Source organism: Schizophyllum commune (assembly GCF_000143185.2).
Source record: "Schizophyllum commune H4-8 unplaced genomic scaffold SCHCOscaffold_1, whole genome shotgun sequence".
Taxonomy (NCBI): domain Eukaryota; kingdom Fungi; phylum Basidiomycota; class Agaricomycetes; order Agaricales; family Schizophyllaceae; genus Schizophyllum; species Schizophyllum commune.
In genome coordinates, this window is record NW_026089538.1 from 2,073,526 (window position 1) to 2,098,575 (window position 25,050).

Genomic DNA, 25,050 nt, shown 5'->3' on the forward strand with positions numbered 1-25,050 from the left:
GCCGTATCAATGGCGGGCTTGTCCGACGCGATGGTAGCGCGGGCTTCGGTTAGAGTCGCGCGACCTGAGTTGCACGGCCGACGCACCGACGCAGTGGCATCACGATCAGGCATCATCGCGTGACCTCGCAGATCGCTTGCGCGTATCTGGGAGCGCGAGCCGGCTCGCTAGCCAAGTGAGGTGAGTCGACAAGCCCCAAGACAAGATGCGAGTGAAGGGAGAGAAGGCGAAGCGCTGTCGCCGTCAAGAGGAACGCGAGGAAGGCGTGATCCTACGTCCGAGAAGGTCCCTGTATGAGTCTCCGCCGAAGGTATTGGGTCGGTGCGATATGTCGCCTGGCTTCTTCCACAGCCAATGCTGTAGACGACTTGGGAGTGCTGCGGGTGCAGAGCCGAACGCCACCTCGCCTCGAGTACGACCTCGTGATAGCCACAGGTGCGCGAGTACACGTCAAGCCGTGCGCGGACGCGGTGTTACATTGGATGTGCGTCGAAGTGGTAGTACAAAGGTTGCTTATCTTACACCTAAAACAGTGACTGGTCAGTAAACACGCGCACGGTGGCAGAAACCGATACGCACTATACAACGAAGATGCGAAGTGCGGCGGATATGGATGCGCGCAGCCGCTACAAATGGGAGGCACCTTCGACGACATACGGGCGCTTTCAGAGCGTGCGTATCGACCAGAGGTCGTCCCCAAGATAGGTCGTCGTCTCTACGCCGATGTTCTTGTTGACCTTCTTGATTTCTTCCGTGCTCATCTTCGTGATACCCACGCCCACAGCGTGCTCCTTCCCCTCGGCGTATATTGCCACGGCGGCACCGGCGGGAATCTCCTCTTCCGGCGGCGGGAGATAGCCTCCCTTGCTCGTCATGCCGGGGCACATCATGTGCGCGCCGGCAAGGAGGAAGCGGATAGCGCCGCGGTCTATCTGTACCCTCGGGAGGATATATGGATCTGTGCGACGGACGTAAGTACCAGTCCAGTCCGCGATACCCTAAACCTTGTGCCACCACGGGGCGGACGGGAGGCAGGGCGTGCGCGAGGGGGAACATACACTTATGAAGAAGGCGGAGAGTCGGATAGAAGGGACCGTCAAAGTGTTGGAAGAAGATGGGCTCGCCGTTCACGGTATAGATGGATATGTGCTCTCTGCTACCGTCGCTGGGTTAACGCGTCGGGACGGACTGAGGATGACACGGACCATTTGACGAGCACGAGGCCTTCTTTCTTCGGCCACACCGCCTCGAGCGTCTCTGGCTCGATCTTCCATTGGGAAAGGATGGCGGAGCGCAGCTGGCGCTGAACCGATGTCTTCACGGGTGTTTGTCCGGATACGTCTGATGAGACGGAGAATCTGGGCTGGTAGCGTTGGCAAATGAAGCCCAGGGTGTGAGCATAGCCTCGCACTTCTTGAACATGTTGTATCGATGCTTTCCACGGAGGCTGGCGTCGAGGAGGAGGTAGGAAACAGAGTCAGCGTATCGAAATCGATCGATCGTGACAGTCACGTGTGGTCATTGTTCGACTTGAAGATTTGGCAAGAGTTTCACGTCTTTTGCTTCGTCGTTCTGCGTCAGCACATTTCTTTGGGCGGCTATTATCTCTAGGTGAGACGGGGTCACAAGGTTTTTCCGTGCGTCTTTGCGAGCCCCATTGCCATCGCCAACGTCTGCAACGACCTCCCATGTCGCCTCATGGACTACGCCCAGTACTCACTTGGCCGAGAAGCAAGACGCCTCAAATCCGGGTTTCTGATGCTGGGCCCTGGCACATCTGTGCGTGGCTTGGTCATCTTCGAGAGTAGAAGCTCGAGATGGGTAAGGATTCGAGACGCACGAATCCACAGCGCGATGGTCTAAGTCCCGCGACCCATGCACACCCCATCTGCATAATCTCGAAGATCCTGAAGGTACCTGTTCAGGTAGTTTGGCCAAACACAGGGAGAATCATGGTTGTTCCCGATGCTCCAGGCGCCAACATGATGTGGTCGCGAGGTACAGGTAGACGAATGTATGAGGACGGTCATGAGCACAGGAATCGCGAGGAGAGGTCGACGGAAATGATGCAAGGGCACTGTGATGATTGATATAAGAGGCAGCAGAGTGGTGATGGTAAGCAGCAGGAGAGCCAAGGTCTGACGGTTATCAGCTTTCCTCACCAATCACGGTGTACTAGCCCCCCTCCGATATCAGCCGTCGTGGTGAGCCGACTCGCGATAGACAATCAGGCTTGATGTTCACCTTGTGTAGCCGACAGTACTCATCGAAGGGGACATGAATGACGGCAAAACAAGATCGCTCATTGCGTCCTAGGTCTTTAGGCACAATCGAATGTTGACAAGGTAGTCAGAGAGTCTTGTGAGTCGGACCTAGAGTACAAGAGGTAGTTTCTACGCATGAAAGATTTGTTGTGTACCGACAGCGAGCTGAACATTGCGATTCGCACTGTGATCAGGATCTTCCATGGTCTTGCTGGCTACAGCCGTTGAGTCGCTCAACAATTATAAGCAGCCTGAGAGTATGGTCTTCCTTCATCACAAAGGGCCGGGACTTGGGACTGTCTAGAGGGTGTACTCGGGACATGGTGGGGTGGTTGAGGAGAGAACAATGGCGGGGATGACATGACGACATTGTCCGAGCGGGACCGGGTACCGGGCCGTGCTTTGTCAGCAGCTGATGATCATGGACTTGGTTGTTGGAGGGTTTGTGCTGTTCATCTCCTTCCGCCTTCATCTCGCGCTGAAAGCCTGAGCTCACACTCGCGGACGCGTACACCAGATACCCGTCTGCCAACATGGAGGTGACCTAGCCGCGTTTGCGGTCATACGACGCGTCAGCTAATCCGTACCCAGGCGCTACTCGATTTCTCAGCCGATTTCGATGTGTCCCTCATGGACCGCGTCGTTGTCGCGTTCTATACGGGGGCAGGGGCGGAGGTGCGTCTTGAGTGGCTTCTGAGCGTGGATGACGCGCTTACCTATACATTCGCAGCAACAAATGGCACAGCAAGTGCTGACTCAATTTCAAGACAACCCCGAAGCCTGGACGAGGGTACCGGACATCCTGGAGCGATCGTCATTCCCCCAAACGAAGGTGGGTGATACCTTCTTGTACCCCTTCTTTGGCTGATCATCGATGGCAATTCCATAGTACATCGGTCTTCAAATTTTGGAGAAACTCATCAGCACGCGTTGGAAGTCCCTCCCCGATGGTCAACGGCAAGGTTCGTCCCGGGCGCGATGCGTACGCAGTCTTCACGTGCTGACACACCGACAGGCATTCGGAACTTTGTTGTCGGCCTCACGGTGCAGCTAGGATCTGACGAGACGGTTATGCGGAGGGAAAAGACGTACCTCAACAAACTCAACCTTGCGCTCATCCAGGTGCGTCACAAAGCCTCCGCATCGCCACTCCAGCTCACAGTATTACTATAGATCCTCAAGCAGGAGTGGCCACACAACTGGCCCAACTTCATCTCCGAGCTTGTCGAGTCTTCCAAGACCAACCTCTCCCTTTGCGAGAACAACATGGTTATACTGAAGCTGCTGTCCGAGGAAATCTTCGACTTCTCCGCCGACCAGATGACGACAGTCAAGATCAAAAACCTGAAGAATCAGATGTGCGGCGAGTTCTCGGAGATCTTCAAGCTCTGCCAGGAGGTGCTGCAGGACGCCAACAAGGCCTCCCTCATCAAGGCTGCTCTGGAGACATTCCTGCGCTTCCTCAACTGGATCCCGCTGGGATTCATCTTTGAGACGACCATCATTGACCTTTTGCTCAACCGGGTGCGTCGTACGCCACTCGATATGCGCCGCATGCTGATTCATATCCCACAGTTCCTCGAGACGCCCGAATTCCGCAATGTCACGCTCAAGTGTCTTGCGGAGATCGCTGCGCTCAACGTTGGTCCCGAATACGACCCCAAATTCGCCATCCTCTTTGCCATGGTCATGACATCTGTCAACAAGATGATCCCGCCGGGCACGGACTTCGCCAGCGCATATGCCAACGCATCGGACGCCGGCCAGGAGCTCATCTTGAACCTTGCGCTCTTCCTCGCCAACTTCCTCTCGAACCATCTGCGTGTCGTTGAGAATGAGGAGAACAAGGATGTGCTGCTCAACGCGCATATGTACATGGTCAAGATCTCACAGGTCGACGAGCGCGAGGTGTTCAAGATCTGCTTGGAGTACTGGGTCAAACTTGTCTCGGAGCTGTACGAGGAGCTGCAGAGTCTACCTATCGGCGAGAGTGGCATGCTCATGAACCTGAGTCTCGGCAACGGTCCTGGGGAAAGCAGCTTGCTCGCTGGTATGAACTTGCGGAAGAACATCTACGCTGCTGTACTCTCGAATCTACGTCTGGTCGTCATCGAGCGCATGGTCAAGCCCGAAGAGGTCAGCCACCATCCTGCTCCGTTGCTTTTCATTGCCGCTGACGAGTTGCCAGGTTCTCGTTGTCGAGAACGACGAGGGTGAGATCGTTCGTGAGTTCATGAAGGAGAGCGACACCATCGTGCTATACAAGTCTATGCGCGAGTTGCTGGTTTACCTTACTCACTTGGACGTCAATGACACGGAGACCATCCTCACGGACAAGCTCGCAAAGCAGGTCGACGGCTCAGAATGGTCATGGAACAACCTCAACACGCTATGCTGGGCTATTGGCTCGATATCGGGCGCCATGAGTACGTCTCGTCTGCCGCATGACGCGAGCTATACTGACACTCCTCACAGACGAGGAGACTGAAAAGCGCTTCCTCGTCACTGTCATCAAGGACCTCCTCGGCCTGTGCGAGATCAAGCGCGGCAAGGACAACAAGGCCGTCGTCGCCTCGGATATCATGTACATTGTCGGCCAGTACCCGCGCTTCCTCAAGGCGCACTGGAAGTTCCTCAAGACTGTCGTCAACAAGCTCTTCGAGTTTATGCACGAGACGCACGAGGGTGTCCAGGACATGGCGTGCGACACGTTCATCAAGATTGCGCAGAAGTGCCGGAGACACTTTGTGATGCAGCAGAGCGGGGAGGGCGAACCGTTTGTAGACGAGATCTTGCGGATGCTGCATCGGATTACGGTCGACTTGTCGCCGCAGCAGGTGAGCCGGGAAGTTCGCGCGTGTGAAGTACGCCGTCGCTGACGAATGTGCAGGTCCACACATTCTACGAGGCCGTCGGCTACATGATCTCTGCGCAGCCCAACAAGCCCCAGCAAGAGCGTTTGATCGCAAAGCTCATGGAATTGCCGAACAGCGCCGTGCGTCCTTTTTTTTCAATGATGACCAGCGCACATACTGACCGACCCTCAGTGGGACTCGTTGATGGCGCAAGCAGCACAAAGCATGGACGTCTTGTCAAGTACGGATAACATCAAGATCCTGGCGAACGTCTTGAAGACGAACGTCGCGGCGTGCACTTCCATTGGCAGCTTCTACTTGCCACAAATCGGGCGGATATTCCTTGACATGCTCGGCTTGTACAAGGCTGTCAGCCACATCATCAGCGACACGGTCGCGAAGGAGGGTGAGCTAGGCATTACCATCATATCGGCCCTCGCTAACAGTACATAGGCCCCATCGCGACCAAGACACCAAAAGTCAGGCAACTGCGGACGGTTAAGAAGGAGATCCTCAAGCTCATGGAGACCTACATCCGACGAGCCGAGGACCTCGACTCCGTCAACAGCAACTTCATGCCGCCCTTACTCGACGCCATTCTCGGTGACTACAACTCCAACGTCCCGACCGCCCGCGACGCCGAGGTGCTGAACGTGATGGCGACGATAACGAACCGTTTGGGTGTGCGTACGCTCTCTGCTTCGCGTTCTTCTGTCCTTATAACACTTGGGACACAGCCGCTGCTCACGCCACAAGTGCCGGCGATCCTGGACGCGGTGTTCGAGCCGACGCTGAATATGATCAACCAAGACTTCTCGGAGTACCCTGAACACCGCGTCGGGTTCTTCAAGCTGTTGAGGAATATTAATCTGAACTGCTTCCCTGGTACGTAGTCCGTTAGATATCTTGAAGACGGATGCTGACTGAGCTGCAGCCCTCCTCACCATTCCGCCGCCACAGTTCAAGCTGTTCATGGACAGCGTCATCTGGGCTATCAAGCACACTATGCGCGACATCTCAGATATTGGCTTGTTGAGTGAGTAGTATGCCCTGCCGCCTTCGTATCTGCCCTAATGTGATATCAGTGTGCATCGAGATCGTCAACAACTTCGCCAACGCCGCCGATCCCGCCGTCAGCAACGCCTTCTTCCAGCAGTTCTTCCTGAGCATCGTCCAGGACACGTTCTTCGTGCTAACAGACACGGATCACAAGAGCGGGTTCAAGCTGCAGAGCCAGCTGTTGGCGCGCATGTTCCAGCTCGTCGAGCAGGGCGCGATCGTGCAGCCGCTGTACGACACGGCGCAGTTCCCGGATCCAGCGCTGAACAACTCGATCTTCTTCCAAGAGTTCACGGTGAACCTGCTGAAGACGGCATTCCCGCACTTGAACCCGTGAGTAGTCGTCATGCGAAACGAAAAGAACAACCAGCTGACGCACCTACCTTCAGCTTGCAAGTGCAGGACTTCGTCAAGACCCTCGCTACGAGCCACACCGACCCGCTCGCCTTCAAGACCGCGCTGCGCGACTTCCTCATTCAGCTCAAGGAGTTCGCCGGCGACAACCAGGAGCTCTACCTTGAGGAGAAGGAGGCCGCCGCGCGACAAAAGGCCGAGGAGGAGCGCCAGCAGGCGATGCGCATCCCTGGTATGCTCAAGCCGTCGCAGATCGAGGACAAGGACGAAGACATATGATCCACTCACGACGATTGGCCTGCCCACGTCCATGGCGTTCGGGTCATCGTCATCATCAAGGGTGCGGCAACGACGGGACAATATCTCTGTATTTTAGGGCTCGTTTTTCGACACATATTGTTTGTTTCCGTATCCGCGTTGACCTCGTCTGCTGCTGTGATTACTTGTGCGTGTGGCTCCTCGGCATATATTCACTCTACGTATACGTATCCCTTGTCCCCAGTACCCGTCGTTCGTCCATCCCTGCCACGGTCCACCCTGATCATCCCTACATACTCCCTACTCCTACCAATCCCTACCATCCTCACGAATGTCTCCCATCCCTACCCCACCCCTCGCGCCTCGCCGATGGTGTAGCATGTTGTGTCCAGCGAGTTCCGCCGTGTTTTGCTATCCGTGCTGTCGTTCGATAATGTAATAGTATGAATAACGATGCAAGTACTTCTGCAGTGGTGGGGTGAGGGGAGAGAGCATCGACCTGATATGGCAAGTTTAAAGTTCGAGACAATGAATTCGAATTTGTCCTGCCAATGCGCGCCAACGCCTGAAAACCCAAGATGACCGAGGTCTTGCTTTCGTCAAACGTCGCGTTAGCATCATTGCGCAAGAGACATTCAGCGGCATTGAACGTGCTCAGCGATCTAAGCAATGAAGGAGACGGACTGTGGTGCGTCAAGCACTGGCGGTAAACATGCGAGTCGGGGGCTGAAGTCTGAGTAAGCAGCCCCGTTTCCCCATACCTGGCAAGAGGCCGCGCAAGCGGCTGCAGCTGACCAAGCGTGGGAGCGCGGATTGTTGGCGACAGGGCGCGGATGCCTTACGAAGAGTGGGGAAGGCAAGGGAAGGAGTGAAACCTGGGGAGGGGGAGGGCGGGGTATATAAGGAGTGCGAGAGATGATGTTCTGACATTCTACCCTGTCCTCTCTGCATTAGCTGCACATATAAAGTCAAGCCCACCCAAACCAGAGCAATGTCGCAACCTACCGTCTACCTTGTCTCCGGCGCGAACCGTGGCATAGGTATGGTTGAAACCACCCCTTCATCCCCCAAACCTTACTCACCACAGCTGCACAGGCCTTGCCCTCGTCGCCACCCTCGCCGCGCGCCCGGACACCGTCGTCTTCGCCGGCGCGCGCAATCCCAGTGGGGCCACCGAGCTCGCCAAGCTTGCGAGCGCGCACCTGGGCAAGGTGCACGTCGTCGCGCTAGCGTCCGCGGACAAGGCAACGAACGCCGCCGCTGCGGAAACGATCCGCAAGACGACGGGCAAGCTGGACGTCGTGATTGCGAACGCGGCGATTGCGGACGAGAACGAGGACGCGTTGACGATTGAGAAGGAGACGATGACGAGCCATTTTGACGTGAGTTGAGGAGATGGGGAGGGGGGATGGATGGCTTGAGAGGGGATGCTGACTGGCGATTGCGTTGCAGGTGAATGTGAATGGCCCGCTGGTGCTGTTCCAGGCGACGTACCCGCTGTTAAAGGAGAGCAAGGCGCCCAAGTTCGTGACCGTGTCGTCGCCGGTGGGCAGCATCACCGTCGGCTCCCAATGGCCTGGCCGCTCGTACGCGTACGGCTCGTCCAAGGCGGCGCTCAACTGGGTCACCCGCAAGATCCACCACGACTTTGAGAACCTCGGTAAGTCGTCTTCGTTCGCAGGGTTGCACAGGACTCACTTCATGCGTTTGCTTTGCAGTGGCCTTCCCGATCTCGCCAGGCTTCGTCGAGACCGACATGTCCAATGCTTCCGTCGAGAAGGACCCGTGGTTGAAGACCCTCCCGAGAATACAGCCCCAGGAAAGCGTAGATGGTATGCTGAAGGAAATTGACCAGGCTACGCGGGAGACGCACGGAGGGGAATTCGTCGATTACACGGGGCTTGGCAAGTGGGGATGGTAATCGGGCAAAGGAGTAGTGGAAGCACCATGTATCATTATGCAATCTACCTATGTAGACGAACAAGCTAGACATCGAAAACCATCAGCATCGCAGCAAACGAAACTGATTCGCGTACGAAGGGATGTATGTCCCCAAACTACGAGCACCGCCCCAGAGATGGCGGGCTCAACTCTACGGAGACAGCTGCCTGCGCGGCTCTGGAGCCCGGCGCACTCCAAGACGGAGCACGCCGGCAGATACGCGCAGGTGTCGATCTTCCACGAACGTAACAGGCCCTGGACGTAGGAAATCCGTGAGGACGACCAGGGCCTTGACTTGTTTGTGGGGGAGGAAGAAAGCAGGCGAGAGGTAAACAAAACTCAGCAAGCGAAGGGGGCATCACACACGGTCGGGAGAACATCAATGACATTGCAAGGAACGATGGTGGACGCAGAAAACAGGGGACGCGTCCCGAAAATCAGACAAAAGCGCCCGATCGATAGTTGCGCCTGTTTGGCCAGCTTGGCGGCCCGTTGAACCGACGGTCCGAGCGCACCGCTACCTCCTCGACTTGAGCGCCATTCGTCGAGTCGTCCAGGGGGTTCGCCATACTGATCTCAGGCCCAGAGCTGATTATCTTGGATGCCACACGGTCTTTCCCTCCTTTCTATCCTTCCCGTCGTCACAGCTATCTTCGTCATCCTCTGGTTCCCGGAATCCGTGACCCATCTCGCGACACTCACGACCACGAACTCCTCTTCTACTTCTACGACCATGGCGGCCTACACGCAAGACACCATCATGCTGTTTGGAGACTCGATTACTCAGGGAGCTTGGGAGCCTGGCAAGGATGGCTTTGGCACTCGTTTAGCTCGTCCGTACACTCTTCTGTGATCTTACCCCGGGATCGGTGACCCTGACGCGACTGTAGATGTCTACGCGCGCAAACTCGATGTGCTCAATCGCGGACTCTCTGGCTACAACACCGAGTGGGCTATCCCAGTCTTCGAGAAGGTATGCGCCTGCTTTGCACGCGCGCACATCCCCTGATCCTCATCCCCTCCCCCTTCAGGTCTTCGCCACCAAAGACCAACAAGCGCACGTCCCCAAAGTCCGCCTCCTCACCATCTGGTTCGGCGCCAACGACGCCTGCATCAAGCCCTCCCCTCAACACGTCTCCCTCCCCAAATTCACTGCCAACCTCAAGCACCTCATCTCCCTCGTCCGCTCCCCTACCTCCACCCACTACTCCCCCGACACCAAGATTCTGCTCATTACGCCGCCCCCGGTGAACACGCTGCAGCGCGGCGCGGACCTGCGCGCGCGGGACCCGCCGAAGGAGCTTGATCGGGAGTTTAAGGTGACGGAGGCGTATGCGCAGGCGGTGAGGGATGTGGGGAGGGAGGAGAGGGTGCCGGTGGTGGATGTCTTTCAGGCAATTTGGAGTGCGGCGGGGGAGAAGGAGGAGGAGCTGGCGAAGTTCTTGGGTGATGGGCTGCACTTGAATGCCGTGGGGTACGAGGTGAGGACGCGCTCGACCGACATCGAGGCGGGGAAGGAAAGGGTTACTGACTAGGCGTGTCCAGATTATGTATGTCGAGCTCCTGAAGGTGATCAAGGAGAAGTATCCAGAGCTGGACCCGGACAACTTACGATACTCATTCCCTAGGTGCGTTGTATTCTATCTCCTCACCATCGTCCCGAATGCCGCGTCCACTCCGCCGCTCCGCCTGCCCCGTTTCGCCGTTTGTCTTGCTGATGCCTCCGTAGATGGGACGAGGTCGACTGGACGAACCCTGCGCCATCAGTCAAGCAGCGGTCGATAGAAATCCCTCAATAGAAATCGAGAGTCGCTGTGCCTGCTGCATCCACACTTGTGACTTGTCAATCTCAATGCGCAGAGACATCCATTTTCAATGGAACGAAGGCACCGCCTCTAAGAGTAGTCCACCGCCGAAAGAAGGAAGAGTAGAGCCCACGGTATACTACCTACCTGACTATATGCGCGCCAGGTACAAGAGAAACACCGGCAGCGGCCAACGGACGACTGTCCATGGCCCACTGAGCGGTGTTACCTTTTGACCGGCGGCAGCCGCAGCAGAACCCTGTCATACAAGCTGCGTAATAAAGCCGGTAGATTTACGAGTGGGAGGGATGGGAGAGATGGGAAATATGAGACTGAGGCAAAGAAAAAGAGAGAGAGAGGCAAAAGAGAGGAAAAAAAAGAAGAAGAGAGGGAAGAGAACAAGAGAGAGAAGAGCGACGGAGACGAGGAAAAGCAAAAAAAAAAACAGGAACGAGAAAGTGAGAAGAGAGCAGCGACAAGAGACAGAGACGTGAACGAGCAAAAGACGGAGCGAAAGCAAGAGGAGTCTAGGAAAGCAACGACAGCGACAGCAAGGATAAGGAAAGAACAGGGACAGCAAAGAAAGACGAGAGCAAGGTCAGCGATAGCAGAGCGAGAATGAGCAAAGCAAGCAGTCAGGTGTGCAAGGAGCGTTCGGTGCGTAACGGCCAGCGCTGCAATCCGAAGTTTCGTCTTTTTTGTCTTTTTTGGGCTTTTTTTGGAAGGTTAACGCGCAGGGTGCCACAAAGAGACGTGGACGCGCTACGCACCTAGTAATTCCCGCTGGCAAGCGAGAAGTCGGGAACGGAGCAGATGTCGACGGAGACAGAGACAGCGATAGACGTGACAGAGGAGGAGCGGGACTTTGCCTTGAAGAGCGAGGGTCGGCGGAGCGAAGAGAGCGTAGAGATCGAAGCAGGAACGGAGAGCGTAGACGACGTTGCGGTGTTGATAGAGGCGGAGACGGAGAAGCGGGAAGTGGCCGACGTAGAGGAGGCGACAGTTGAGGTCGAGGTCGAGGACGGAGTGGCAGCATGGCGGGAGACACGAGGGCGAGCAGCAGGCGTGGCGGTAGGCGACGAAGTCTCCCAGGGGCAGATGGCAGCACGTTCAGCGATCAGAGCAGAGGTCGACAAGGGCGAGGCAGCAGGCGACGGCGAAGAGCGAGCACGGCGAGACTGGCGAGCGGCGAGACCGGCGGAGAGGCAGACAGCAGGGACGGCGGAAGGAGCGACGGCGGAGGCGACCTTGGCGAGACGAGCAGAGACGTTGGCGGGGCGAGCAGCGAAGTCGGCGGAACGCTGGGAGGCGGTGGCGGCAGAAACCGTGGCGACGGAGTCGGACACCTCTGCAAGGACGTCCGAGTGGTCGACGGCCTGGGCAGCCACGTCGACCACGGCGATAGCGACCGCGTTCCCAGAGGCCGGCGCGTCAATGAAGGACGCAAGCAAGCACTCCAGGTCCACGGGCCGCTTGCCCGAAGGCGTGATGACCCTTCCCGCATCGGGCCCGGTGACGAACTCGACGGGGAACGGCACCTGCTTCCCGCTACCGCCGGCACCCCCTAGGAGGCGCTTGACGGACGCGGAGAAACGTTTGGCAACAGGGGTGAACATGGTGGGGTTGTTAATCGCTGGGGGGCGAGTGCGCTGTGAAGCAGCAGGGGCAAGCAACTGTGCAGAAGCCTGGGGTGAGAGATATTCTCGAGGAAATCGGGGTGTGGACAGCTGGGTTATATAGCCAATTGGTTTGGATATGTTTAGTATTTTCGCGAAACTTTGTTGATGGAAATCAACAAAAAATAGAGGACAGCCACTAGCGCGTCAACTCGGTAGTTTCCGATTTTTAGCGCGTTCGTTACCCGTCATGTCACAGTTGAACTTCACGAGTCACGTTATTGTTGCGCATCACGCTCCTTCATCCGTGACTCTCACAGCACGTAGGCCCTGTGGAATCCTTCGTTCTATTCGCGTGTATAAGGGATTTGCCTTTCCAAAGAGCACGTAGAGCAACATACAACGATGACAATCTACATCGATATCAGTCCAAACGGTCGGAACTTGTGTACGAGTAAGTGGATCTGGAGGTCGTAAGCTGGCTCTGTATACCTCCTATGCACTCACCTGCGCAGTCCAGTTAAGCGCGCGAACATCGCATCAAGCTCAGCGCTGGTGTTGTATCGTCCTGAAGTGCGAGTGAACGTGTCCTTGACCCGGCCGACGCTGTTGCGGTCTCATTCGCTGTTAGCTCTCTAATGCCTCGCTGCCGTACTTAAAGCTTGATAACGGGATGACGGTAGACGTACGTGTATCAACTATCCCCCGCCACGGTACTGACAACGGTATACTATCTCGAAGACAGCCTTGCATGCTGAAGACAAGCTGAAGGACGTCCTGCCGGCCGCGCACAAGAGTGTCAGGTTAGCCGCAGGCAGATAGGCGAGCGGAGGCAGCACAGCGACGGGGAACTATCATCCGCTAAGCACTCGACGTAGCAAGGGTCTTCATCTGCAAACGTCCGCGTTCACCGCATATGAGCGGATGAGGTCGTTGGCCGTCGGGCTGCGTCGGACACATTCTATTCGGTCAGAAATGCATTGAAGCAGCTACTCCGTAAGCTAGAATGAGCAGTCAACAAGATATGGCCCGGTAGAGACGAGTAGCCGCGATGAGGAGCAGGAGCGGGACAAGCAGCGAACGGGATGACTGATGGCATCGGTCCGATCGGACTTGTGATGGGGAGGCGGGGCGCGATCAAAGAGCCCATTATTTCCGCGCTACTTATACCTGACACTGACTCGCTGCGATGCTCGACCCGTCCGTACGTCGCCACCACCATGGTCTCCGTCTCAGAAGAAGCGATTCACGCCCGCGCACAGAGGCTCCACGCACACCCTGCCCTCGACACCGTCGAGCGCCTCATCCTCCATGAGAAGCGTGGCAACTGCATCCCCGTCTATGTCGAACTCCCCGCGGACCTCATCACCCCATGCATGGCCTACCTGCGCATAGCGAAGGACTCCAAGTACTCCTTCTTGTTTGAGTCCGTCATTGGGGGCGAGAACGTCGCGCGCTATTCCTTCATCGGCGCAGGCAAGCATACCCGAGTCATACGCCTTCCCCCCTCTCACTGACAAGTCACAACAGATCCCCTCAAGGTCATCAAGACTGGTCCGAACGAGGACATTAAGGGGGACCCAATGGGCCCCCTCGAAAAGGAGCTCGCGTTGCACCAGTACATCAAGATTCCCGAGATCCCCACATTCACTGGCGGCGCGATCGGCTATGTCACCTACGACTGTATTCAGCACTTCGAGCCGAAGACGAAGCGGGACCTCAAGGACACCCTGCACATCCCTGAAGCCGTCTTCATGCTCGTCGACACGATTGTCATCTACGACCACATCTACCAGACCATGCGCGTCGTCTCTCACGTCTTTGCGCCCCCTACCGCTGGCGCGAGCAACCTCTCTTTCATGTACGACACCGCTGTCGCCAAGGCGCGCCGTCTAGCGAAGGTTATCCTCAGCGCTGTCACCCCCGAGCCACCACAGCCGCCCATTAAGCTCGGTAACGAGAGCGTCTCGAATGTCGGCAAGGCTGGCTACGAGGGCTTCGTCACCACGCTCAAGAAGCACATCGTCGCCGGCGACATAATCCAGGCCGTCCCCTCCCAGCGTCTTGCTCGTCCTACCACCATCCACCCCTTCAACGTGTACCGCCACCTTCGCCAGATCAACCCCAGTCCCTACATGTTCTACATTGATTGCGGTGACGAGCAGATTGTTGGTTCGAGTCCCGAGACGCTCTGCAAGGTGGAGGCAAACACTGTCTTCAACCACGCGATCGCAGGCACTACACATCGCGGGCGGACACCCGAGGAGGACGAGGAGCTTGGGAAGACGCTGCTCGCCTCGGAGAAGGACCGCGCGGAGCACATCATGCTGGTCGACCTCGCACGAAACGACGTCAACCGCGTGTGCGACCCGAAGACCGTGAAGGTCGACGAGCTCATGAAGCTCGAGAAGTTCTCGCACGTCATCCACATCACCTCGCAGGTTTCGGGTGTCCTGCGGCCAGGACTGACGCGGTTCGACGCCTTCCGGTCGATCTTCCCGGCGGGCACGGTCTCTGGCGCGCCGAAAATCAAGGCGATCGAGATCGTGTCGTCGCTGGAGCAGGAGCGACGGGGTGTGTATGCTGGTGCGGTCGGTCGCTGGGACTTCGCCGACGACGCGATGGACACGTGTATCGCGATCCGCACGATGTTGTTCAAGGACGGCGTCGCATACCTGCAGGCGGGTGGTGGCATCGTCTTCGACTCCAACGAGGAGGAGGAGTACATCGAGACGATTAACAAGCTCAAAGGCAATGTACGGGCGCTCGAAGAGGCGGAGAGTGAGTGCTATCCGTTTCCTCTTGATTTCCTATTGCTAATACCTGCTACCAGAATATTGGTATGAGATGCAGCAGGCGGAGGGTGCGACATCGGCATGATAGAGGGTAATGCGACATGTACATATGTATACCTCAGGCTGTGGGACTTGATTATTTAGAGGCAAGCACATTTTCGTGAAGGCAGACAGCGCGCGACGACATTTAGCCCTGAGCTTTTAGGGCTGCAGCTTGCAGGTCTTCATATGTGCGTCTCGGTGTGTATGACCAGGATACTTGGCCTCCTGTGTAGCTGTTGGCGGCGCAGCCGCTGCAGGGTTCTGGACCCACTTTGAAACGCGTGACATGTTTACCACGGTCACGTGCTTGAATTGCTTGTCACAGTTTGTCACTGTTTCTACTTCCGCTGGAAATGGGTATAAATTGCGGGGTATTTCCTGGAAATGCTCACCACGTTTCTTTACCACCCACGTTCACCACGTTCACCTGCCACTCTGCATCCCACGCTTGTCACCATGCCCTTCTCTGTCAAGCACGCCTTCTCCCGCACCTCCTCTCAAGCTTCTGTGACGGCGCCGGGCCCCGCTGGCCGGGACTCCCGCCCGGCTGTTGTCGCCGCCGACTACCTCCTCGGAAAAGCTCAGGAGGCCTCCAGCGTACGTGTCTTCTCGCCGACCCGCTCTTCGTCCCGCTCATCGTCGTCCAGATCTCGTGTGCTCCCTTGCAATCCGACGGGCTCTTCGAGCGCATCCTCGCCGCCTTCGTGGCCTGCCTCAACGTCTCAGCGAACACGTTGGATGTCATCGAAGAGACTGAGTGTATGTCTACTATCTCCTCGTTCCCCGCCTTTACTCATCCGTCTCGCGCAGTACTCGCTCTCCTCGATGAAGCCGTCGCGGTCAAGGACATATTCCACCAGGCAGAGAAGGACATGTTCAGCGTACGCCTGAACATCATCCTCGCGTGCAAGCACGCCTGGCTCAGCGGCAACGCGCAGACCGCGATCGCTCTCGCCGACGACATCATCGCTCAGGCAGTTGCTATCATCCGCCGCGTCGAGGCATCGCTCGGAAGGTTTGACGCCGCCATCAAGTACGCACGTACCGGCGGCGTTGAGGGTCGTACTGCGATCTATGCGGCTCTCAACTTCATTTGCGAGGTCAACAAGCTCGGAGACAAGGACTTCGGCCTCCGGCGCGCCTACCAGCTTGCTCAGCGCGCGAACGGCTTCGGTGCGACGGTCTTTACTGCGAGGATGAGGGAGGTCTGCCGCCATGAGCTCACGAGCTCCTTCGCCGTTGCGATGCCTACGGGCGAGGTCGTATCCGTCGACGCCTACGCGCAGGCGGCGTTCACGTACGACGCCAAGAGGGAGTGCTCAGCCTTCAAGGCCCTCAGCCAGCAGGTCGCCGCCGGACCTGCCCCCACGCAGATCCTCCTTCGCGTCAGCGCCGTCGACTTGCGCAGTTGCCAGTCCCCTGCGACCGAGCACAGCTCTCCGAGCTCCCAGTGGAGCCAGCAGAGCGCCGACATGTGGACCGCGGCCGACTCCGCAAGATCCTCGATAACTTCGATCGCCAGCGAGGCTTCGATCTACAGCCAGGACTCCGCCGTCCGGCGCCTGTCCGCCAAGTTCACGCCTCGTCGTGCCGTACCCTCTGCCCTCTTCGAAGCCCTTGGGGATGTGCTCGACCCCGTTGAGGACAAGACGACTGCGAGGTCCACCCGCCGCTCCCCCTTGACATGCCAAGGACCTGCCACCGTACCCGTGTTCGAGGTCAAACTCGGGCCGCGGGTCGCTGGCAGGCCCAGGCCGATTGGCATGCTTGGAGGAGCGACGGGTGGGTCTCTGCGCCCCGTCGTCCCGCCCCCAGCGCGTTTGGTGTCGCGCGCCGTGGGGCAGGGCAAGGCAACCGTGAAGCCTGCATTGGCCAAGGTGACTCCCGCGTCGCAGTGGGGGGCGCCTGTGGGCTTCACGCTGCCTTCGAAGAAGAAGCACGGTATGGTACGCAAGGGAATTAAGGCTGTGGGTCGCGCGCTCAAGAGCCTCGCTCCTGGCCGGAAGTAGATGCTTGCGTCTACCCTGACACAGTCGTCGTCATCACTTGGATCTCTGGTTCGCATTGCCTATGCAACTGCCAGCTTGCTGCCGCATGAGGTGAGTCTTGTTCGCACTCATCATGAGCGAGATGACTGACCGTGGCTTTCGCAGTACTCTGATGTTTGGTCTGCCTTGCCATCATCTGCCCGAAGGTCAGCTACGCACTCCGTTCCCCTTGGCTGATCACACGCCCAGATACTCCTTCCTTCGTTGGACGGGCGTTGGCTTTTTCAAAGGTACGTAGTTTCGCGCTTCACTCAGCGAGCGCATTATTGACCGCCACCACAGCCACGCTAGATCTCCCTTCGTGAGTCGGACGTCGTCTGCCTGTCACCTCCGACAGCGTGTCTTGACCTCGTTGCCTCCTCTGAACGACGTGTCGCGCCCCAGCACTACGCCATTGCCGACCAGACCAGACTGTAGCCCAGATCGGGTGTCGAAGCGGCGTAAACTATGGCTTGCTGGTAAGTTCTGCGTGCGCGTTCGTTGATCGGGCGGTCTAGCGGGTGTTGGGCGAGTTGCTTGGGGTGATGGGTGTACAACGTCATGGCGAGCACTGGGTACGCTTCCACGCGTGTCTCGGTGCTCGTCGTCCTGCTGTATTGATGGCGCACTCTACGCTGATCAGTTGTCGCCTCCGCACGAAGCGTTACGGTCACCACTAGATCCGCTTCACGTCCCTGCGCCTCCGGTCTACCGCAAAGTGGGTCGGGGGCGTTGAGGGCGAGCGGGTCTGGGGGAATGGATTGGGCGGTTGAGTGATGATAGGTGGCGGCTGGTTGGTGTGGGGTGTTGTCGTCTACGGCGGGCGCCACGAGGGGAGCGGGACCCAGGAGAGCGCTGACATAGGCTTGATCCGGTATGTGACTTGTTATCAGGCGGACAGACTCTGATCACTCTTTTAGGCGCTCGTCTCGCCCGGCTTCGGCTTTGCACAGCGATTTCCCCCCTTCCTTGCTTATTCCCTTTTGCTCTCCTCCTTGCTTACTTCCCGTGGATCCGTTGCTTATTTCCCTTGACTCGGTAACCTTGCTTATCTCTCTTGTCTCTTTCATCTCTCGTCTGCATACTCTGGCTTATATTTCTCGGCTCTTATAATACCTGCTTGGGCGCCCTTGCATTATCTCTTTACTCTGCATATACGTCTTGCTGCTTATATTGTTTCGCCTTACCTTTATAATTCCTCCTCCTCCCTCCACCCCTTCCCCTCCGGCGGCCACATATTGAGGTCGCGGGCTGGCCCTGCGACCTGTCACCACCGGAGAGGATGGGGATTTGCTGCTGCTGCTCGTACTTGGTCGACTACGTCGCCATTCGCTCCACAAGGTATGTTGCGCCTTTTGCCCGCGCACCGTGCTAATCGCCTTCGCAGATACATCCTCCTTCTTCCGAATGGTCGTCGCTCGCCTTCGCCACCGACGGACGTCGTCTGCCCTTCTCCGACGGCGCGTCGCAACCTCGCTCGCCTCTTTCTTCCAATCACAACGCGTGCGCCCCAGCACAGAGCTGTTGTCGCCGAGACCAGACCGTAGCCCGGATCGGGTGTTGAGGCGGCGTGTACTATGGCTTGTTGGTAAGCTCTGCGTACGCGGTATGTGATGGGCGAAGGTGGTTCGGTGGGTGTTGGATGTGTTGTTTGGGGTGGTGGGTGGGAGGTGCCGCGGCGGCGAGGTTCGAGTGGACGTCGTTGCGGACTGGACTCCAGGGGAGTGGTGATCTACGCTGAATCCGGTACGTGATCTAACATCAGGCAGACGGACTCTGACTTCTTCATAGGCAGCCCGACTTCGCCGCCGCGGCTTCGCTCCCTTGCTCTACTGTGCTATCCCCCGTCCCCCCGCGGCTCCCTTGCTCATTTCCCTTTGCTCTCCTTGCTTTTGCTCCCTTGGCTTCGTTGCTTATTTCTCCTTGGTTATTCTTGCTTATACCTCGTCTATCTCGGACATGTCTCGTCTGGATACTCTTACTTCTCTCTGGTCTCTGATTACTATACCTGTTCGGGCGCCCTTGCATTATCTCTTTACTTTACCTATACGGCTTGCGACTCCCCTGCCTTAATTCCTCTCTCTTCTTCCTTAATTTCCCTATCCCCCTTCCTTCTCTCCCCACCCCTCCGGCGGCCACCTATACCAACGTCGCGGGCCTCCCGCGACCTAGTACCGCTGGAGATGAAGAGCTTCGCTGTCGGTGCTCGTGCTTGGTCTACGCCGCGGACAACTGCACAGCAAGGTATGTTGCGCCCTTCACTCGAGCACGATACTAACCACGTGCACCTCCGCAGATATGTCTTCCCTTCGCCAGACGGACGTCGTTCGCCTCTCACCTCCGACAACGCGTCTCGACCTCGCTCTTCTCCTCCTCTCCCTCACGCCGCGTGCGCCCCAGTACTAAGCTGTTGCCGATTAGACCAGACCGTAGCCCGGATCGGGTGTCGAGGCGGCGTATATTACTATGGCTTGCTGGTAAGTCCTGCGTACGCGGTATGTGAGGGGTGGGGGGTGGTCAGTGGGTTTGGGACGTGCCGTTTGGGGTGGTGGGTGGGTTGTGTCGCGACGGGCATTGAGTCCGCTTCGACGCGTGTCTCGGTGTTCGTCGTCCCCGCCGTCGGATGGCGCATCTCGTGCTCATCGACTTCTGCCTCGGCACCAGGCGCTGCGGTCACTGTCAGGTTCGGTATACGCCTCGTCGGCTGGTCTACTTCGCGAGTAGACTTTGTCTACCTCGCAAGTAGGCTGGGCGGCGGGAGTGGGGCCGGGTTTGGCGGATAGATTGGGCGGTTGAGTGACGATGGGTGGGGGTTGGTGGGTATGGGGTGTTGTCGTTCGCGGTGGGGCATCGGCGAGGGGAGTCGGAGGCGGTGGAGGTGAAGACGTCGGTGCGATTAGGTATGTGATTGGACAGAACGGGTGCAGTGACTGACTCTCTCTACAGGACGCCCGCGCATGCGGCTTCGGCTTCCCCCCCTTTCCCATGCCTCTCTTGCTTATTTCACCTTGTCTACTTTACCTTACATATACTGCTGCCTTCGTCGCTTCCTCCATGATTGCTTGAACGTCACCGCTTCGTCTCCTTATTCTTGCTACTAGTGACCTCTTGTAATTTACCGGCCGCGCCCTTGCTTTATTCTCTTGTGTCGCTCGCATCATTGCCAATATATACCCGGATTCCTTTGCTTCTCCCAACTGCTTCGGTCTGATCTAAGTCTGTTGTGCGATATGACATGGAGGTTGCGGTATGCGATCTCGGAGAACGACATGAAATCTCCGCGGGGCTCTCAAAGGCGGTGGCCGGTTCGGTTCGTGAGCTATTCGTGTCCATTCATCATCTGCCAAGACGGCGCAACGACCGGTATGGGTCAATGGAGGGCGCAGGTCGGGACTATTCCATCTTTGTAGAAACTCAGCGAAAGAGCGCCTGACGACGAGGGGTGGGGGTGGGGGTAGCCAGGAATGAACCGATCGGGGAGCGGGGCGGCGTCGAACATGGCCTCTCCGGAGCACTTATATTTGGCCGGTCCTTTGTGGGCCAAGGAATTGGCCGTTCCTTTGTGAGCCAAGGAATGCAGGAACCGCAGTTCATCTGGGGTGGGCATCGCGGACTGTATGAACATCGCGAAACGACATGATCGTGCGCTCAGATCTCCGGTAGCGAGAGCTTGGACGCCGGCGGGCGATTTCATCTTCGCGGGGTGAGTGACTTAGTTCGATTTGAGAGCGGACTCAGCAAGGACTTTCCGACCAAGGGAGCAGCGTTTGGAAGCCAGAACATGCATTTCAGATCATCGCTCGAGCAGATTGGGCATAGAAACGCGATCCAAGTCGCGTCTGTGAACGCGCTGAAGACGCGACGCGTCGCACACGCGGTCTATACGCGGTCACGTGCCAATTCGTCGCGTCCCTCCGAAGGAGCTCCGGGCCCGCATGGTCCCTGTCGTTTGTCGTCAGTTCCATCGTCAGTCTGATTTGCCGGATGCAGATGACAACTCGAGCATATGGAACGGGTAGAGATCGGAGGGCTCGTCGCTGTGCCCGGTGAGCAAGAACTCCAAGATGACGCCGGCGGCTGTTCGGGGCCGCTGTCTGTGCGATGCCTACCGGATGCCGCCAGCATCAGTCGAGACTGTTCGAGCGCGCCCGGTGCAAAGCTGGGTGCGCATTAAAGGGGATCAGATTGGACAGGATAGTGTGTCGATAGCAGACGCGGTCGGGGTGGCCTGAGAGTACGCTGGGGATTAGTGAGCTTCGAGGGCGGTAAATGAGCTTGCGGCGCGCTTCTGCTCGACTACGGAATGGAAGATGTGTGCCGCATGACGTCTGGATGGAGCAGGCGCGGCGGACAGCAGGCAGGAACGCGACGCGTCGACGTCACGCGGTCACGTGCATGGTCGACGCCTCGCGGTTCCAACGGTGGGTAAAGAAGCGCAAACAAGTGCGACGTGTTTTGTCCTTCCGAGCGTCACGGCGTTTTCGACGGCGGGCGACCGTTTTCTTCCAGCGACACCGCCCTTTCGACCTACCTCCTCCAGCGAAAACCAGAAATCCAGCTCTAACGTTTCTTGACATTCGCCCAATCGGCCTGGCTGCTGCTCGGGAACCTGATTCTCTTTGCGCCGACCCTTCCTCCTCGTGAGAATCCTTTTCTGCATTTTACGATCGCCTTTCACTGACCTGCCTCTTTGCTCTTGTCCTCCAGGCTCGGCCACCTCTGCAACACGTTCCTTACGTACTGGTGAGTGTTCTCGTTCAACAAACTCAGCGGGCCACCGTGCACCGCCGGGCGTGCGACGGCATCAGCCCGCACATGGCGAACAATGGACGGTTGCTTAGTGCTCCTCCTTGTCTTTTGTCCACGTTTCCACCCGGGCCCCCGGTGGCTCTTTGTCAACCGCACATAAGTCACGCCCCTGTTGGTTCACCTCTTGCTCTGCACATGCACGGTGGCCTTGCCCTCCACTCTGCTTGGACCGTTTGCTGATCGGTTGCCCTTCGCATTTCCCTCATATAAACGACCCTCAACTGTATCGCTATCGCTGTACCAACACCGCCCTCTGCGCCCTGTTGTACCACCACCTCCACTGTATCAACCTCACCTCGCTGCCGCCACCATGCCCGCCGTCCTGTGCGAACGCATTATAGAAGCGCGCCAGCCTCAGCCATACAAGAGACACAAGAGACACTACGACGGCTCGACCAAACCACCAATGTCCAACCTCGCCATCCCCCAGTTCCTCGCCGCCCCCACCCATCAGGCCCGTCGACGCGCCGGCACGATCACGCCGCTAACGCGACCCCGTGACGACATCGACTCATTCCTCTCTTCGGATCTCGAACTCTCCCTCGCCAACACGTCCCTCAACTCGCCGCCGACGGAGCCCATCTCGCTCACCCCCGAAATCGAGTACGATGTGGCGCCCATGGACATCTCCCCCTGCCCACCCAAGACCCTCTACAGCGCGCACTCCGCCGCGATCAAGACCCAAGACGATAATCCCTTCAAGCCCGTGACGCGCCCCCGGGCCTTCACCAGTGCTGCGCGTATCTTCGGCGGCGACATGAGCAATGGCTCTCTGAACCGCCCCGGGTCTATCAACGGCTCCATGAAGTCGGGGACTTCGAGCACGAAGCGCACCTCGAGGGCCGCTCTGCCGATGGAGTGGCTTCATCCTGCCACCAAGGAGAACGTGCGTGTACTCTGCATAATCTTCTCATCCTGTGCTGACCGATGCATAGGAGCCGTCGTCTCCTGGCTATGAAGCTATGGATGTTGACATGTCGTTTGAAGTGATCCCGCCGTCCGCCAGCACGCAGACCACCTTCACTCCTGCCCCGCTCTCTGCAGCGCCCACGAAGGACTCGTTTTCGAACCTGTTCTACGATAACATGTCTCCTACCGCGAACGACTCGCCAGGCATTCCCCAGCACAAGAAGCGCCGCTCGTGCTCCCCTGAAAGCCACAAGTTCGTCGACGAGAATGAGTCTTCCCCTGCGCAGCCATCGCCCTGCGACAGCCGACTTCGTCGCGTTCCTAGCGGTCCCCTGCTCTCGCTCACGCGCATGGCAAAGCCCGCCCTTCAAGGACTGGGTGGCCCTTCCTCGAACGCCACCAAGCGGCCGCGGCGCCCGGTGCTCTCTGCGATGGTCGCGCCCTCTGATGGTCTCCGTGCGCTGTCTGCATACCCCGCCTTGGAGAGCGACGAGTCTTCGAGAGGCCCACCCCGTCGCGCTTTCTCCGCTATGATTCCGCCGTCCGTTCTGGACCAGTCTTCCGAGGACTCGTCGTTCGAAGGGTTCGACCAGTCGTCGCCCGCGCAGGCGTACGCGCGTCGTCAACAGCAGAGGACCATCCGCCGCTGTGATGGGACTGAGAACTTCAAGCCGGTTACCGCCGCCACCAAGGTCGGGATGCAGGAGAGCCCTTCGGCAAAATTCTTGAGCGCGGGTATCCCGGGCTTCGGCGACAACGAGGCTGCGGGCAAGATTCTACCCTGCCACCGCGTGGCCGACGACGGTCTTATGAGGATCAAGCCTGATACTGTACGTATTGCCGTAGCGTCCGGTGTGTGTCCGCTCATGCCTTCCGTAGCTCGACGACCTCTTGGATGGCAAGTTCGACAACAAGATCAACAACTACTACGTCATTGACTGTCGCTTCGACTACGAGTACAACGGCGGACACATAGAGGGCGCGATCAACATCAACAGCACCGCTCGTCTGGAGCAGGAGTTGCTCGGCCTCCTCCGTCCTAAGCCTACCGTCAGTGGTGACAACGTCAAGCAGACCGTACTAGTCTTCCACTGTGAGTTCAGTGCTAAGCGCGCCCCGACTTTGTGAGTTTTGTCTCTCGTCAGCCTCCTTCGCACGCTAATCCCCTCTAGCGCTAAACACCTACGCCAGAAGGATCGCGCGATGAACAACCACAACTACCCGCGCATTCACTACCCGGAGCTGTACATCCTGGAGGGCGGATACTCCGAATACTTCAAGTCGTCAAAGTCGCACAGGAAGCCGACCACGTACACGCCGATGGACGACCCCGCGCACGCGCAGTCGCGCCGCGAGGACCTCGACCAGTTCCGCAAGGCCAAGTTCGGGCGCCACAAGTCGTACGCGTACGGCGACGCGATGAGCAAGGGGACCACGTCGCTCAAGCCGGCGCCACAGCTGAAGCGCAACACGGCGCCGAGCGGCCCGCCGTCGATGTTCGCGGCTGCGAACGCCGCGCGCACGCGTCGGTCGGGCAGTGGAGGGAGCGGCAAGGGCGCCGGTCTGCATACCCTGGCGGAGGACGGGAACACGACGGCGGCGGAGGAGACGGATGTCGACATCGGGGACAGCCCGTGCCCGCCGCCGAGCAAGGCGACGACGCTTAAGATCCGCAAACCGCGGGCGCTGTCTCGGGCGGAGACATATGGACCTGGGCGCATGCCGCTCCAGTACTAGGCGCTGTGAATGTCATTCTTCCAACTCTTTTCTATCCAATCCGCCTGTGATACATATCGCTTCCTCGCCGTCTATAACATTCGATACGCACGACCGTCGCTCGCTCGCCTCACTTGCGCTCACCCCCCGCCGCCAATCAATGCACGTCAAACGACACGTTCCGACCGCGACGTTCTATCACCTCACCGCCTATGACGAAAGAAGATCTATGCCCTCCCACCCTGTCGCTCCTTCCGCCACGCTCTTTACGCCGCGCTGGCGCTCGACGGGCCAGCGCCCCCCAACCCAAGCCTGGTTCTCGACGAACCAGCTGCGTGCGTAGGTGCCACCACCTCCACATCGTCTCCTCTCCTCTCCCCATCTCGTTTCCTCCTCTCCTCTTTATCTCCTCTAACTCTATCTATGTGTGTCAATATATATGTACTCTGCCCGGGCGTGACCCGCGGTAGTCATTCATCCTCTTTTTCTCTTCTCTTCTGATTCATTTGACTTGACTTTTTGGACCCGGCCGCATCTACCCACCATCATCGCATCGACCATTCACATACGTACGCTTTGACGGACACGACAATCAACTAC

The 25,050-nt window shown here is 58.0% G+C and overlaps 10 protein-coding genes across 10 annotated transcripts; 8 read left to right on the forward strand and 2 right to left on the reverse strand.

The window, feature by feature from the left end:
* Window positions 1-170: 170 nt before the first annotated feature.
* SCHCODRAFT_02606417 (uncharacterized protein) lies at window positions 171-1,458 on the reverse strand. Its single transcript, XM_003035092.2, has 5 exons — window positions 1,412-1,458; window positions 1,206-1,358; window positions 1,059-1,156; window positions 580-958; window positions 171-524 (listed from the first exon to the last, which is right to left on the reverse strand). The coding sequence occupies exons 1-4, from the start codon at window positions 1,420-1,422 to the stop codon at window positions 666-668; spliced, it is 555 nt and encodes a 184-aa protein (XP_003035138.1). The 5' UTR covers window positions 1,423-1,458; the 3' UTR covers window positions 171-524; window positions 580-665.
* A 205-nt stretch (window positions 1,459-1,663) lies between these two features.
* On the forward strand, window positions 1,664-2,140 carry SCHCODRAFT_02606423 (uncharacterized protein). Its single transcript, XM_050344213.1, has one exon. It carries the CDS (start codon window positions 1,818-1,820, stop codon window positions 2,088-2,090), a length of 273 nt encoding a protein of 90 aa, XP_050202892.1. The 5' UTR covers window positions 1,664-1,817; the 3' UTR covers window positions 2,091-2,140.
* Window positions 2,141-2,726: 586 nt separating this feature from the next.
* Window positions 2,727-7,263, forward strand: SCHCODRAFT_01210304 (uncharacterized protein). The gene is made up of 16 exons (XM_003035923.2): window positions 2,727-2,803; window positions 2,856-2,939; window positions 2,995-3,096; window positions 3,154-3,226; window positions 3,280-3,386; window positions 3,438-3,788; window positions 3,840-4,400; window positions 4,453-4,690; window positions 4,740-5,101; window positions 5,155-5,259; window positions 5,312-5,525; window positions 5,573-5,802; window positions 5,857-6,004; window positions 6,054-6,155; window positions 6,205-6,511; window positions 6,568-7,263. Exons 1-16 carry the CDS (start codon window positions 2,798-2,800, stop codon window positions 6,809-6,811), a joined length of 3,234 nt encoding a protein of 1,077 aa, XP_003035969.1. The 5' UTR covers window positions 2,727-2,797; the 3' UTR covers window positions 6,812-7,263.
* Window positions 7,264-7,589: 326 nt separating this feature from the next.
* On the forward strand, window positions 7,590-8,832 carry SCHCODRAFT_02606428 (NAD(P)-binding protein). Its single transcript, XM_003035922.3, has 4 exons — window positions 7,590-7,830; window positions 7,886-8,172; window positions 8,243-8,450; window positions 8,509-8,832. Exons 1-4 carry the CDS (start codon window positions 7,782-7,784, stop codon window positions 8,709-8,711), a joined length of 747 nt encoding a protein of 248 aa, XP_003035968.1. The 5' UTR covers window positions 7,590-7,781; the 3' UTR covers window positions 8,712-8,832.
* Window positions 8,833-9,263: 431 nt separating this feature from the next.
* On the forward strand, window positions 9,264-10,841 carry SCHCODRAFT_02606432 (SGNH hydrolase). The gene is made up of 5 exons (XM_003035921.2): window positions 9,264-9,564; window positions 9,622-9,704; window positions 9,763-10,212; window positions 10,277-10,359; window positions 10,461-10,841. The coding sequence occupies exons 1-5, from the start codon at window positions 9,333-9,335 to the stop codon at window positions 10,528-10,530; spliced, it is 918 nt and encodes a 305-aa protein (XP_003035967.2). The 5' UTR covers window positions 9,264-9,332; the 3' UTR covers window positions 10,531-10,841.
* Window positions 10,842-11,306: 465 nt separating this feature from the next.
* On the reverse strand, window positions 11,307-12,152 carry SCHCODRAFT_02661471 (uncharacterized protein; the record flags this gene model as incomplete). The annotated part of the gene is made up of 1 exon (XM_003035091.1): window positions 11,307-12,152. The coding sequence occupies one exon, from the start codon at window positions 12,150-12,152 to the stop codon at window positions 11,307-11,309; it is 846 nt and encodes a 281-aa protein (XP_003035137.1).
* Window positions 12,153-13,326: 1,174 nt separating this feature from the next.
* SCHCODRAFT_02606435 (anthranilate synthase component) lies at window positions 13,327-15,116 on the forward strand. Its single transcript, XM_050344214.1, has 3 exons — window positions 13,327-13,628; window positions 13,683-14,933; window positions 14,986-15,116. Exons 1-3 carry the CDS (start codon window positions 13,373-13,375, stop codon window positions 15,030-15,032), a joined length of 1,554 nt encoding a protein of 517 aa, XP_050202893.1. The 5' UTR covers window positions 13,327-13,372; the 3' UTR covers window positions 15,033-15,116.
* Window positions 15,117-15,445: 329 nt separating this feature from the next.
* Window positions 15,446-17,751, forward strand: SCHCODRAFT_02709373 (uncharacterized protein; the record flags this gene model as incomplete). The annotated part of the gene is made up of 6 exons (XM_050347033.1): window positions 15,446-15,586; window positions 15,637-15,748; window positions 15,800-16,935; window positions 16,999-17,088; window positions 17,143-17,183; window positions 17,227-17,751. The coding sequence occupies 6 exons, from the start codon at window positions 15,446-15,448 to the stop codon at window positions 17,273-17,275; spliced, it is 1,569 nt and encodes a 522-aa protein (XP_050202894.1). The 3' UTR covers window positions 17,276-17,751.
* Window positions 17,752-23,264: 5,513 nt separating this feature from the next.
* SCHCODRAFT_01168422 (Rhodanese-like protein) lies at window positions 23,265-24,471 on the forward strand (the record flags this gene model as incomplete). The annotated part of the gene is made up of 3 exons (XM_003035918.2): window positions 23,265-23,564; window positions 23,614-23,858; window positions 23,907-24,471. The coding sequence occupies 3 exons, from the start codon at window positions 23,265-23,267 to the stop codon at window positions 24,469-24,471; spliced, it is 1,110 nt and encodes a 369-aa protein (XP_003035964.1).
* An 88-nt stretch (window positions 24,472-24,559) lies between these two features.
* On the forward strand, window positions 24,560-25,020 carry SCHCODRAFT_02023336 (uncharacterized protein). Its single transcript, XM_003035917.2, has one exon. It carries the CDS (start codon window positions 24,663-24,665, stop codon window positions 24,918-24,920), a length of 258 nt encoding a protein of 85 aa, XP_003035963.1. The 5' UTR covers window positions 24,560-24,662; the 3' UTR covers window positions 24,921-25,020.
* Window positions 25,021-25,050: the final 30 nt, after the last annotated feature.

What these genes read in the sequence shown, in the direction of transcription:
- SCHCODRAFT_02606435 (XM_050344214.1), top strand. Translation starts at nt 13,373, where the DNA reads ATGGTCTCCGTCTCAGAAGAAGCGATTCACGCCCGCGCACAGAGGCTC. An exon ending in CTATTCCTTCATCGGCGCAG is followed by an intron (nt 13,629 to 13,682) that starts GCAAGCATACCC and finishes AAGTCACAACAG; the next exon opens with ATCCCCTCAAGGTCATCAAG. An exon ending in GGCGCTCGAAGAGGCGGAGA is followed by an intron (nt 14,934 to 14,985) that starts GTGAGTGCTATC and finishes ACCTGCTACCAG; the next exon opens with AATATTGGTATGAGATGCAG.
- SCHCODRAFT_02606417 (XM_003035092.2), bottom strand. An exon ending in GGCCTCGTGCTCGTCAAATG is followed by an intron (nt 1,157 to 1,205) that starts GTCCGTGTCATC and finishes CAGCGACGGTAG; the next exon opens with CAGAGAGCACATATCCATCT. An exon ending in TCTCCGCCTTCTTCATAAGT is followed by an intron (nt 959 to 1,058) that starts GTATGTTCCCCC and finishes TCCGTCGCACAG; the next exon opens with ATCCATATATCCTCCCGAGG.
- SCHCODRAFT_02606423 (XM_050344213.1), top strand. Translation starts at nt 1,818, where the DNA reads ATGGGTAAGGATTCGAGACGCACGAATCCACAGCGCGATGGTCTAAGT.
- SCHCODRAFT_01210304 (XM_003035923.2), top strand. An exon ending in CTCGATATCGGGCGCCATGA is followed by an intron (nt 4,691 to 4,739) that starts GTACGTCTCGTC and finishes CACTCCTCACAG; the next exon opens with ACGAGGAGACTGAAAAGCGC. An exon ending in CTCAGATATTGGCTTGTTGA is followed by an intron (nt 6,156 to 6,204) that starts GTGAGTAGTATG and finishes ATGTGATATCAG; the next exon opens with TGTGCATCGAGATCGTCAAC.
- SCHCODRAFT_02023336 (XM_003035917.2), top strand. Translation starts at nt 24,663, where the DNA reads ATGACGAAAGAAGATCTATGCCCTCCCACCCTGTCGCTCCTTCCGCCA.
- SCHCODRAFT_02606432 (XM_003035921.2), top strand. Translation starts at nt 9,333, where the DNA reads ATGCCACACGGTCTTTCCCTCCTTTCTATCCTTCCCGTCGTCACAGCT. An exon ending in CTTTGGCACTCGTTTAGCTC is followed by an intron (nt 9,565 to 9,621) that starts GTCCGTACACTC and finishes ACGCGACTGTAG; the next exon opens with ATGTCTACGCGCGCAAACTC. An exon ending in CTATCCCAGTCTTCGAGAAG is followed by an intron (nt 9,705 to 9,762) that starts GTATGCGCCTGC and finishes CTCCCCCTTCAG; the next exon opens with GTCTTCGCCACCAAAGACCA.
- SCHCODRAFT_02606428 (XM_003035922.3), top strand. Translation starts at nt 7,782, where the DNA reads ATGTCGCAACCTACCGTCTACCTTGTCTCCGGCGCGAACCGTGGCATA. An exon ending in CGGCGCGAACCGTGGCATAG is followed by an intron (nt 7,831 to 7,885) that starts GTATGGTTGAAA and finishes ACAGCTGCACAG; the next exon opens with GCCTTGCCCTCGTCGCCACC. An exon ending in CGATGACGAGCCATTTTGAC is followed by an intron (nt 8,173 to 8,242) that starts GTGAGTTGAGGA and finishes ATTGCGTTGCAG; the next exon opens with GTGAATGTGAATGGCCCGCT.